Source organism: Phlebotomus papatasi, chromosome 2, assembly GCF_024763615.1.
Source record: "Phlebotomus papatasi isolate M1 chromosome 2, Ppap_2.1, whole genome shotgun sequence".
In the NCBI taxonomy this organism is placed as follows: domain Eukaryota; kingdom Metazoa; phylum Arthropoda; class Insecta; order Diptera; family Psychodidae; genus Phlebotomus; species Phlebotomus papatasi.
Genome location: NC_077223.1, coordinates 66,408,723 through 66,421,573, shown reverse-complemented (window position 1 = coordinate 66,421,573; position 12,851 = coordinate 66,408,723). Strand labels below are relative to the sequence as shown.

Genomic DNA, 12,851 nt, shown 5'->3' with positions numbered 1-12,851 from the left:
AGTTATCACTTTTAAAATAAGAATTTGAATTAAAAATTTCGTAGATAATTAATTCGTTGATTATTAATTTATTTTATTCTAAATTTAATTTTATTGAATTAGAATAGATTCTATATCAAATTTATGGATTTTTTTAAACTATGTTGCTTTTACAAGAAAAAAAAAACAGTTTTTGAATAACTCTAAATTTGCAAAAAAGGGGTGGCAAAGCATCCCAGGCTTTGCGAGATGTTCGAACTCGTGACTTAGATGCTACACCGCTAAAGTACTTTCGCATCATTTACCGTTTACCGGATCTCAACCGATTTGAACCAATTCATAATTCTCTCAAAAGATCCCCCAAAATAGTTTTAAAAGTAATAGGATTGATTTTCAGATAAAATTTTTTTAATCGGTTATGAACCGGTTCATTGCCGATTGAAAACCGATTGGAACCGGTTCACTTTTGTCAGAAATTCCAAGACCTTTCCAACGACCTCAAACATGACCCCGTTTGTTTGATAAATGCGCATTCTAGTGTCTTTTTAACCTTTGACCTTGAAAAACCGTTATTAGGAATGATTCAACGGAATTTTCGTATATGGACGAAATGTTCTCCTGGATAATCTCTAAAACATATCCAAAAATAAAAAAAATCGCACTACGCGTTTTCGAGCAATCCCAAAAAAAAACATGTATTTGGAGGGGAAGGGGAGGGATGGAGGGAAAATGGGGGCATTTTAACGATTCTTGGGTCCGACTGAGGGGGGTCTCCCGAAGGTCCCAAGTTTCTATCTCTAACCGTTTGGTCTCTAGAGCTGGCGACAGCCGGACGAACAGACGGACAGACGGACAAACGGCGTAACGACATTTCTCACAAATCATCTGAAACGTGAAGATTTGTTAAGAAAAGTGGTCTCCAGTGGAAATTTGGGGGGGGGGGGTGAAAAAATCGAGGGATCATATATACAGTAGACTCTCTCAAATTCGGGCATTTGGGATCGAAATGTCGCCCGAATTAGAAAGAAATTCGGGCGACAAATTTTTTGAAATCCAACGTTTTTTTATTCATTTGTATATACATATCGAGTTTACATACTCTTATGGTGAATTTCATGAAAAACCCTTAATAATGCAAAAACATATCAGAGCTAAGACAAACCATGGTAAATTTGAGCATATTTGCTTCATTTGATAATCATAATCAAACTTGAAAAATGTCAACAAACTTTTTTTGAATTCAACTTCCACACGAATTAAAAAGTAGCCCGATCTTAAAAGAGCCGAATTAGCGAGAGTCTACTGTACTGCTCTCTCTGTACAGTTCGAGCAGTAAAATTGTGACCCCCAAATTTGGACTCCCTCGTCCTCAAAGGGTTAAACATTATTACAGAAAATTTGAAACAGCCTTAACGATTTTCATCACTGACAGTTTATCAAGCCGTGACATTTTTTTAACCCGTAATTGTCTGTCCTTTTTAATTAGGAACTTAAAACATTATTTTGTAAAATCCAATTTTGTAGGGGAAGTGTGCCAAATTTCGGCCAGCTTCTAATTTCGGCCACTTTGAGTGTAATTTCGGCCATGAAAATAAATTAATTAAAATTGTGTATGTAATCTACGAATAGTCAATGAATTCATTTTGCTTTTAAATATTTATTCATTTTAGGATGTATTAACACAAAGACCGCTAAATTTTAGGTAAAATTTGAATTTAAATTGCGTTGTAAAAACTCAGTGTGGAAAGAGTCTTACAAAAAATGTGACAGATCGTTTATGTTTCTAGCAGTCTTCTGATTTGTGGTGAAGTGCAAAAGGTTTTCCTTCGGTCTTTTTAATGAAAATTGATTAGTTTTCATTAAAGATTGTTTCTGTTTATGTTAATAATAAATCAGTCTTTAAATTTCGGGTAAAATTTCCCAGCTGGATCCTGTATTTCGCATAAAAAGTATATACTTTGTAAGCGTCTCTTCGGTGAGGTAGTGTTGCCTATTCCGGCAACATCTTTTGCTTTCCTGAATTTCTTATTCATTTTATGTTTTTTTTTCAATTTCTGAGTTCTACAATGTCCAGAGAAAAAAACATCGCTTCTATGAAAATTATGATGTGGAAAAGGCCTTGGGAGAGTTTAGGAAGGGCAAATTGCTACGGGAATCTGCGCATAAATTTGAAATGCTACTCTTCAGATCTTCAGGACAAATTACACGGAAGATCTCAGGGCTTCGTAAACGTATTAAACTAAATATTAAACTCGTTCCGATTGAGGTTTTGAAATTTTCTATCCTTTGCGTTACAAAAGGTGGCCAAAAAAAGCTGGCCGGAATTTCACTCACAGTGGCCGGAATACTGCCCAAAGCAATGCCCATATTTTTATTAATTTTTCAATATTTTAAGAAGTGATTTAAAGAAAACAAAGATGATAAACTAGTTTTCAAGGTTCCACACAAGCCTCCCGAAAAGGAAGTAACAAAAATATCAATATGAATTGAAATTATTGCATTTAAAACTTAAGACTTCGCTGCTTATATGCAACTATGCCGAAATTTGGCACACTTACCCTAATGTTTTTTTTTTAATTTTCTGTTAATTTTATTTCATTGAAAATATTTTTTTTTATTTTTATCAATTTTCATTTCATTTTTTATTATTTTATTTTATTCTTGTATTATTAATTTATTAATTTCACTAAAATAAACCATATTCGTATTTTTATATTAGATATTGTTTTAGTTCCTCGTTGTTAAACAAAATCAGCAAAACCTCGGTCTATTTTTTTGTAAGTTGTGATAGTTGCAAATAAGAACCGAGGAATCGGCGAATAATGGCGAGTAATTTGAGTGACAGAAACTTTTCTTGTTCGAAAGTCCATTCCTTCTGATAGAAATGATTACGTCTAAGATGGTTCGTAACTAGAAGTGTCTCGAATATTAATAGTGACCATCTTCACTACGTTGTGAACACTGGTAAAAAGGGACAGATAATCCTAACCGGCTTATGTAGGTGAGATTCTTAACGTGAGCTAACTCGGAGTGCATGCAAATTCGATTTGATGCTGAAGTAGGGAGACGCCATTCAGTTATCTTGAATCAAATTCGTGAAATTATACAAGTTTTGTATTTGAACCAAAATGTCAAGGATTTGGATGAACTGACAGAAAAGTGTTATATGGGTGAAATGTAGACCAGAATGTTCTCTATAATTTTGCCGTAGAACTTGAACTCATCGATTACTCAGAAGCCAAGATAAGCGAGGTTTTTTGTTTCTTAACTCGTTTTTTCATCCAGAGTGCCCCAAGTGTTCATTTGTTGAACTTCAACTAAATCAAAGAATTGTTGTATTTTGCGGGACTTTCTATTTAAACCCCTATTTTAAGTGTCTTGGTGGAGTAGAGGCAGTCAAATTGGCATCTGAGTGATTTCAAAGCGTTATTATGGGAAAAATCAATTTTTTCACACTTAAACGGCAAAATCGGAGTGATAGCGTAGTCTGAGCGGAAAATGATGTATGGACGAAATGTAGAGACAAATGTGCTCTACAATTATGTCGAAGTAATCATCAAAATCGGTTCAGCGACAGTCGAGATAATTGAGGTTATGTGATATTAAAATTGGTTTTTCGACTGTGGCGCCCCTGGTGTTGGTCCCACGAAGTTTAAGTGTTCTAGAAAGTTGTAGCATTTGGTGAGATCTTTCGTTTAAGCCCTCATTCATCAAAACCTGTCACATAGAACCGGAGATATGATTTTTTGAATTTCGTGAACTTTGACCCCTCATATCTCCGGTTCTATTGAAACCACAGCGCACATACGCACCATTTTGGAAACGTCCTAGACTGGACTACAACATACTAAAATTTCATTAACTTGCACAATGCCGTTTTTGAGAAAAGTGACTTTGAATTTCGATGAATTTTGACGCTATCACAGCGCCACCTGTGGTGACTTTTTGAACTTCCATCTGAAAGTGCTCATCGAGACGAAACCAAAAAGGTAAAATTTAGGTCGCTATGTTAATTAGAACCGGAGATAGAGGCCGGTCAATGTTCGAACTTTGACCCCTTATAGCTCGGGTCAGGGGTTTTAGATCGACTTAAGGTTTTTTTTGTTTGATAGGTATAATCAACAGCTACAACATACTAAATTTTCAGCCCGATGCACAATGGAATTTTTGAGTTATTTAACTTTTAAGATTTAAAAATTTTCTTTTTAAAAAAAGCGCCCCTAGCGGTGGTTTTATGAACTTGCGATGTTAGAAGGAGAAGTGGCATTTCACGAGAGCTTTCCAAAAAGCCCTCACTTTTTAAATTTTGACAATTAGAACCGGAGTTATGGCCATTTTAAGAAATTTTTTTTGGACCCTTATAGCTCGGGTCAGGGGGGTCGGGGGACCTTAAGTTTGGTATTGATGGAAAGCTCTAAGGCCCAGCTATAACATACTAAAATTTGAGTCCGCTGAATGCCATAGGGGCGGAGCTATTGAGAAAACAAAAAAAAGGGGGTCTTCAAAATGGCGGAAGGAGGGGTGGGGGGTGGGGGGTCTATGCACCAAGTTGCAATTTTCACCCGATATATAACCTTTGCCGAAAACCGCAAGTCGATATCTTTTTTAGTTTAGGAGCTATTAAGCTCCAAAGAGCGGCCGGCCGGCCGGCCGGCCGGGAACGTAAATTAGTCACATATATATTCGTGATCAGGAAGTGCTGAAACACATTTTGGCCAAATTTGAGGTCGATCGGACGACATGAAATTTTGTTAGGATTATAGTAGGTGAGATTGTTAAGAATCTCACCTAATAAAAGGGTCAAATTGACCCTTTTCCAAAGGATGGATCATATTTGACTCTTTGAAAGGGTCACCAGGTACCCTTCGAAAGGGTCACGGTTTTGACATCTATTTAATTCCGGAATAAACGAATAAAAAAACAATGAAAAAGTGATCTTTGGTGTTCGCTCAGATGAGAGAAATATGATATCAGTAATAAGTTTACAATAAAACATGATTATTCGTGATAAATGTGCATACTAAATTTCAAGAGATACAAAAGTGAACCTTTCAAAGGGTCAAATACGATCCATCCTTTTGAAAAGGGTCAATTTGACCCTTTTATTTTTACCAGTGGAGCAGTAAAAAATTCTAAATTGGTAGTAAAAAATTAAAAATTAGCAGTAAAATATCTAATTATGGTCAGTAAAAAACTTAAATCTTTACAAATATGGGTATAATTTATATATTTAACAATTAAAATAGCTCCATATAGAGTGAAAAGTCCTTTATTTTCCCTTTGCCAAAATTTGGACGATAATATCACTGTTTCAAATTTTTTTGTTACTGATCAATTTTAACCTTTTACTGCTCATTTATTCAATGCCATTTTAAAATGGGGATTCTAAAAATTATTTGAAGCCCTCGTCTCTTATATTAGGTGAGATTCTTAACAATCTCACCTACTATAATCCTAACAAAATTTCATGTCGTCCGATCGACCTCAAACTTGGCCAAAATGTGTTTCGCCACTTCCTGATCACGAATATATATGTGGCTATTTTACGTTCCCGGCCGGCCGGCCGGCCGCTCTTTGGAGCTTAATAGCTCCTAAACTAAAAAAGATATCGACTTGCGGTTTTCGGCAAAGGTTATATATCGGGTGAAAATTGCAACTTGGTGCATTGACCCCCCACCCCCCACCCCTCCTTCCGCCATTTTGAAGACCCCCCTTTTTTTGTTTTCTCAATAGCTCCGCCCCTATGGCATCGAGCGGGCTCAAATTTTAGTATGTTATATCTGGGCCTTAGAGCTTTCCATCAATACCAAACTTAAGGTCCCCTGACCCCCCTGACCCGAGCTATAAGGGTCCAAAAAAAATTTCTTAAAATGGCCATAACTCCGGTTCTAATTGTCAGAATTTAAAAAGTGAGAGCTTTTTGGAAAGCTCTCGTGAAATGCCACTTCCCCTTCTAACATCGCAAGTTCATAAAACCACCGCTAGGGGCGCTATTATTAAAAAGAAAATTTTTAAATCTTAAAAGTTAAATAACTCAAAAATTCCTTATGCAATCGGGCTGAAATTTTAGTATGTTGTAGCCGTTGATTATATCTATCAAACAAAAAAAACCTTAAGTCGATCCATAAACCCTGACCCGAGCTATAAGGGGTCAAAGTTCGAACATTGACCGGCCTCTATCTCCGGTTCTAATTAACATAGCGACCTAAATTTTACCTTTTTGGTTTCGTCTCGATGAGCACTTTCAGATGGAAGTTCAAAAAGTCACCACAGGTGGCGCTGTGATAGCGTCAAAATTCATCGAAATTCAAAGTCACTTTTCTCAAAAACGGCATTGTGCAAGTTAATGAAATTGTAGTATGTTGTAGTCCAGTCTAGGACGTTTCCAAAATGGTGCGTATGTGCGCTGTGGTTTCAATAGAACCTGAGATATGAGGGGTCAAAGTTCACAAAATTAAAAAAATCATATCTCCGGTTCTATGTGACCGATTTTGATGAATGAGGGCTTAAACGAAAGATCTCACCAAATGCTACAACTTTCTAGAATATTTGAACTTCGTGGGACCAACACCAGGGGCGCCACAGTCGAAAAACCAATTTCAATATCACATAACCTCAATTATCTCGACTGTCGCTGAACCGATTTTGATGATTACTTCGACATAATTGTAGAGCACATTTGTCTCTACATTTCGTCCATACATCATTTTCCACTCAGACTAAGCTATCACTCAGATTTTGCCGTTTAAGTGTGAAAAAATTGATTTTTCCCATAATAACGCTTTGAAATCACTCAGATGCCAATTTGACTGCCTCTACTCCACCAAGACACTTAAAATAGGGGTTTAAATGGAAAGTCCCGCAAAATACAACAATTCTTTGATTTAGTTGAAGTTCAACAAATGAACACTTGGGGCACTCTGGATGAAAAAACGAGTTAAGAAACAAAAAACCTCGCTTATCTTGGCTTCTGAGTAATCGATGAGATCATGTTCTATGGAAAAATTATAGAGAACATTCTGGTCTACATTTCACCCATATAACACTTTTCTGTCAGTTCATCCAAATCCTTGATATTTTGGTTTAAATACAAAATTTGTATAATTTCACGAATTTGATTCAAGATAACTGAATGGCGTCTCCCAACTTCAGCTCTAAATCGAATTTGCATGCACTCCGAGTTAGCTCACGTTAAGAATCTCACCTACATAAGCCGGTTAGGATTATCTGTCCCTTTTAAGAGGCAATCAAGTTTTAAAAATTTCATCTTGTTACATTTTGCCCCAGATTCTGCTAATTTCTATAGAAATTTTCATTCCCACTTTAACTCCAAATCGACATTCAATATATTACAAGATTGATTTCAACTTGAATCCCTTTTTTCTAGTTTAACTTGAATACAAGAGATTCAGTAAAATTTTCAGAGGAAAAATAAAGTTTTATTTTTATGTAGATCCTTTCCTTTATGTTCAATAGATAATCAGTATTCAGATAGGGCAGAAAACCTTTAAAAAAACAAGGGCTATAAATTGTAGCCTTTAAAATCCTATTTTCTTCATAAACAATTTCCTATAGAAACTTTGGATGGAGGATATACTCAAAAGTTTAGGCATTTGTTTACTCCTCTTTTCGCGTTCAAAAATATCTGTGCTTTCGGAAAACCATCAATTCCCCCAATATCCTGATTGAATTTCACATAACCGAGGATCAATTTCTCAGTGCCAAAAATGACTTGGCACAAAATCCTATAAAGATGGATACACGTAATTTTTGAGCACTTGTTGCTCAAGGAAGCTACTTTGCCATTTGTCTCATACTTCCCCTTCTCTTCCCAAAAAAAATAAAGTAAAACCGAAAGGAAACTTCGTTGTTGGGCAAATAAAAGAGGATGTTGATCAAATGGGACATTATCTGGGGAATGTGTGTGTGTAAATGGTGGTGGTATCTGATAAAATTACCTGTGATGCTCAGGCCTCAGTGCCAAATCTGACCGGAATGTTTCGGTGACGTACTTATGGAAATACGTGGGGAATGGTAGAGTCGTATCCAGGTCGTATACAAGACATCGATTCGGTCCAACGCAGTGCATAAAAAAGACATGATAATCCTGTGGAGAGAGAATTGAGAGATGTCCCTCAATTATTGCCCCAGTAAATTCCTATGGGATATTTTTTTTTCTACGTATTATGTTTATATACAATTGAGTGAGTTGAAATAAACACAACCAGAAAATTATATCGTTTTTATTTTCAGCCCATTCCCACCGTCCGTCTTCTAATCCACAGTTATTTTTCTTTTTTTTCCTATTCTTCTTTTTTTCTCCTTGTTTCGTCCCGCTTTTCGTCTCCCTCCTGTCCGAGGCAGGGAGTAGGATTAAAATTTTGATTTACGCTTACACGCGAAATGATTAAAATATTCCGTGTGCTTGTGGCTGTCTCGTGATTCAACCACATTACCTGACCGGATTGGTGGGTGGGATTGCAGAAATTTACAACCAACCAACAAAATCTGGGGGTCAATCTTACGTCTACTACGACTTTAGTGTAAGTAAGGATTCAAAAAAAATATCCCATTAAAGCTGATATAACATTCCTGAAACAATTATCTATTAAATAAATTTCAAAAAATATAAAAATTAAATTTTTAGTTAAAAAAATAATTTTGAAAATTTATTATATTTCTTTTTAAATTATGAAAATGGGAAAAAACTGAAATTTTTAAATCTCAAACGGAAAACTTACTTTTTCATTTTTTTAGTTTTATTTACTATTTTTGAAATATTTATAAATAAATAAAATAAATTTAAAAAAATAGAAATTTCAAAACGCTTTTTCAAAAAAATAAATAAATAAATAACATTTGATAAAGAAAAAAAACGCCATTTTAATGTCTGATCAAATGTTCTAATAATAAAAAAAATACACAAAAACAAAAAAAAAACTAAAAAACTACAGCTTCAAAATGGATAAATAAATAATAATAAAGAAACGTGTTTTAGTACATAGGATAACAATATTCAAAGAAACACAGTAATTCTTAAAAAAAACACCGATTATTAACTTCCGTAAACAAAAGTTAGAATAAGTTTGAATTGAAATTATGTGAATTAATTTTAATTTAATTTATTTATATAGAAATCACAAAAAACTCGTATTAAATTATTTTTCGTGTTTAGTAATAGGAAAATTTACTAAAATGACTGTAGTTGTAGTTCTTTAAAAAGCACATTTTTTACGAAATTCGTAAATTTGGGGACACCAAAAATATAACAATTTAACAATATTGCAAAATACAAAATATCTTTAATTATTTAATAAAATATATTTCTAAAAGAAATAAAAAGCCTAGAACATGTTAAATATTTTAATCGAAGAAAATATTTGATAAAAACTGCGTAATGTGTTAACTCTTGCACATCTTATGGGAGTCTGTGAGTACTCAAAAGAAATTCTAGGAAAAACTTTTTTTTGGAGTTAGAATGGATAAAAATCCAATTCTTGTGGATGATCACAAACTCTGAGAATTTTCAGACTTAAAATATTTTTTGTAGAACCTCGACTAATTTCTTAGCTAAGATATTTTGATCGAAAAATCGTAAATTTGGCTCGCTGCATATTGTGCAGTACGGAAAGACTTAATAAGTAAAAATATTCTCAAAATCAAAACACAATTATTTTCAACAAGATAGGTATGCTTTACGCTTACCTACCGCTTGAATACGAAAAAAAAAGAAATAATTATTTAAATTTTCAAAAAGCAGCAAAAAAAAAAACAAAAAGTGCCACTCTATGCGAAAATACAGAAACCGTTTTTAAACGTATACTTAGACATTACTTAAAAGAAAAAAATAAAAGAAAAATCTTAAGACTCAAATATTTTCAGGAAAGGATTCTTTCAAATATTTTGAAAAATTCCTTAATATATGAATTAGTCAAAACAACTTTAAAATAAAGAAAAAAAATTGTGAAAACTGCTCTCTCTTCGTTCGAGCAGTTAAAATCCATTATAGATTACGGTAAAACAAATTTAGAAATAAATCTAAAATTTTTAATTTATAAAAATTAAAGAATAATCTGGAAATAACTAAGAACAAACTGTTCGAATGCTATCAAATCTAATAAAATTAATTAAAGTATTTCAAGAATTAAAGAATTGAAAATTAAAATGCAACTTTTTAAAGTCTTGAAAACATTAAAAAATAAATATTCTTGAATTGAAAAAACTTAAAAAAAATTAGTATTAATTTAATTTATTAAGTTGATATAGAAATTAATTAAAGACAATAATAAAATAAATAATCTAATAAAATTGTTTAAAGTATTACAAGAATTAAAAAATTTTAAAATAAAAATAAAAAAAAATTATTTTTGTTCACGTATTGAAAATATTCTTGAATCGAAAGAATTAAAAAAATGATATTTATTCGTTTAATAAACTAATATAGGAATTCATGTAAAATAAAATTGGAATGTGGATTATTTATTAATTAAAAATATAATTAAAAAATAAAAATTCAGATCAATTTAAGGAAAAATATTTTTGGATAAAATTTTCTTATATTTGCAAAAAGATATTCACGATGAAGTGGACTAATTTTTAGACTTTTTTTTAAAATTCGATATAAAGTATATTTTCAATTATTTCCGTTCCGGAATAATGCTTTTTTATCGAGTACTTTTTGAGTTTAATTTTTTTTAAATATAAACATGTTTGATACAAAATTCCTCTACATTCTGAATTTTTAAATAGGTTCAGGCTAATTTCCATTAATACCTAGCTCGTAAATTTTGGCAGCAAAGGGTAAGTCCAAACAATAAATAGGTAGAGAATTTAAAATAAAGGCGTAAATGTTATTTAACTGATCGTTTACCTATATATTAAAGCTAAATATGATCGAGATTAGCCTGAATCCATTTATGCCTTTAGAGAGACAATTTCTTAAGGCTGCTTTGGGAGTGTTTTTTTTTTGTCAAAAACTGCATTTTTGACAGTATTTTGACGTTTGCACCTAAAGCACTGCAGGCAATTTCCTTCAAAAAAGCAATTTTTCATGAAAATTGCGCCCAATGTGTAAAGGTCTTTTACTTTTTAAACCTCTAAATCTACTTCCGATAAATTTCTTTAATTTCTTCAACACAAAATCCAAGAAAAACTTTCCAAAAACTAACTAAAATAATATTTGTAAAACTTTATTAAAGCATTTTAAAACTTTTATATTTTAAATTGTAGTATTACAGCATTTGAAACGTAATTTCCTTTTTAAGTTAAAGTTTCTAAAGCTTTATAAATATAATTTTATCTTCAGAATCTTCTTTGCCATGTTTGAAAACTGAATTTAAAATTATAAATAAAAATATGCTGCATAACAATACAACTTTTCCGATAGTTGTGTTCCACAAGTTATGATTTATATACGATGTACTCTCTTCAATAATCTTGTGCAACTCACGAAAATTACCATGAAACTCAAAATATTGACGAAAAAACTCAACTTAAAAAAAAAATAACAAAAGCGTCAAAAGAGGAAAGTTTTATGATTTTGCATGAATAGCAAAAGTTCAACAATTTCCGTTTGCATCGTGATTTTCTTTTTAAATTTCATCTCAAGAGGGAATGATTGATGAAGTTATGCAGAGAAAAATCTACCCCAGCTGGAGCTTTACTCCTCTTTTCACGAGATAATGGAATTGAGAGGAAGAGGAAAAACAGCAAAACTCGAAAATCAAGGCTTTTTCATTCCCGCATATCAACAGTTTTCACTAGAAATAAAATTTTCTTCCTCTTCACAAACTTATGCCATAATAATAGGAAAATATTTTCTTCATCCAACCAAAAGACTTTGTCATTGATTATTTATTTAAGTTGGCAACTGAGAAATCATGCATTTTCTTCCCTCTATTCTTCAAATAAGATTTTCTTCATTTTCCTCCTTAATAAAAGCTTAGAAATACTAAAATGAAACTCTACTGTCATGAAATTTTTAATAATCGCATTATTATTATATTTTTTTTAACTCTGATTAAAATTAAAGGAAATGAAATATTATAAAATACATAAAATAAAAAGATTTCGTATAAAATGACAAAAATGTTAAAACAATGTTATTTGTATTTTTTTTTAGTGAAGAGAGAATAAAAATATATTTTTTTGTTTATTTTTGGTTTATTTTTATTAGCTCATTATGTTAAAAAAATGATTTAAAAAATAAATCTCTTAGCAAAATAAAAATTTATAAAAAAAAGAAAGATATTTAAAACAACTTTTAAATTAAAATATTCCTGAATAACACATTCTAAAAATGTTGAAAACATTTTCAAAAATCATTTAATAAATTATAAAAGATTTTGAATTAAAGATTATAAAAAAGTAAGATCTTTTGACTTGCAAAAAAAAAACAAAAATACAAATTGTAATGTTTAATATTTTGTTTTACAAGAGAAATAATTAAAATTTGAAATAAAATTAACATATGCATTTCTTGATATTTTAAAAATCGTATTAATAAAAAGAGAAAAAATACGACATTTAGAAATAGTTATTTATTTCAATTTCTTTTTCTTTGGAAATTAAATAAAATTGAATTTAAATTTAATAAGTATGATAAAAAAACATTCATTAAATATTTCAAAATTATTTTAATACTTTTAATATCATTTTTTAAACTTGATGAATAATTTTTTAATTAACCGAAAAATATTATTTTACCTAAACACTCCTGTTCTCTTGGAATTTAATCATTGCTTAATGAATTTGAAAATGTTCGACAGATTTAAGTTAAAATCATTTTAAGTTACAACAATTAAAAAAAACGAAAGAAGAATATTATAAATATAATTTAAAAAAAAACTAGGAATTTCACAAAAAGGATATTG

At 31.4% G+C, this 12,851-nt stretch overlaps 1 protein-coding gene across 1 annotated transcript in view; it reads right to left on the bottom strand.

Moving 5' to 3' along the window:
* The window catches only part of LOC129803900 (mid1-interacting protein 1-like), a 79,018-nt gene that overhangs the window by 62,453 nt on the left and 3,714 nt on the right, over positions 1-12,851 (bottom strand). Inside the window, exon 3 of the mRNA XM_055850776.1 lies at positions 7,938-8,086. Coding sequence (XP_055706751.1) covers positions 7,938-8,086 — 149 coding nt within the window. The remainder of the gene's footprint in view (positions 1-7,937; positions 8,087-12,851) is intronic.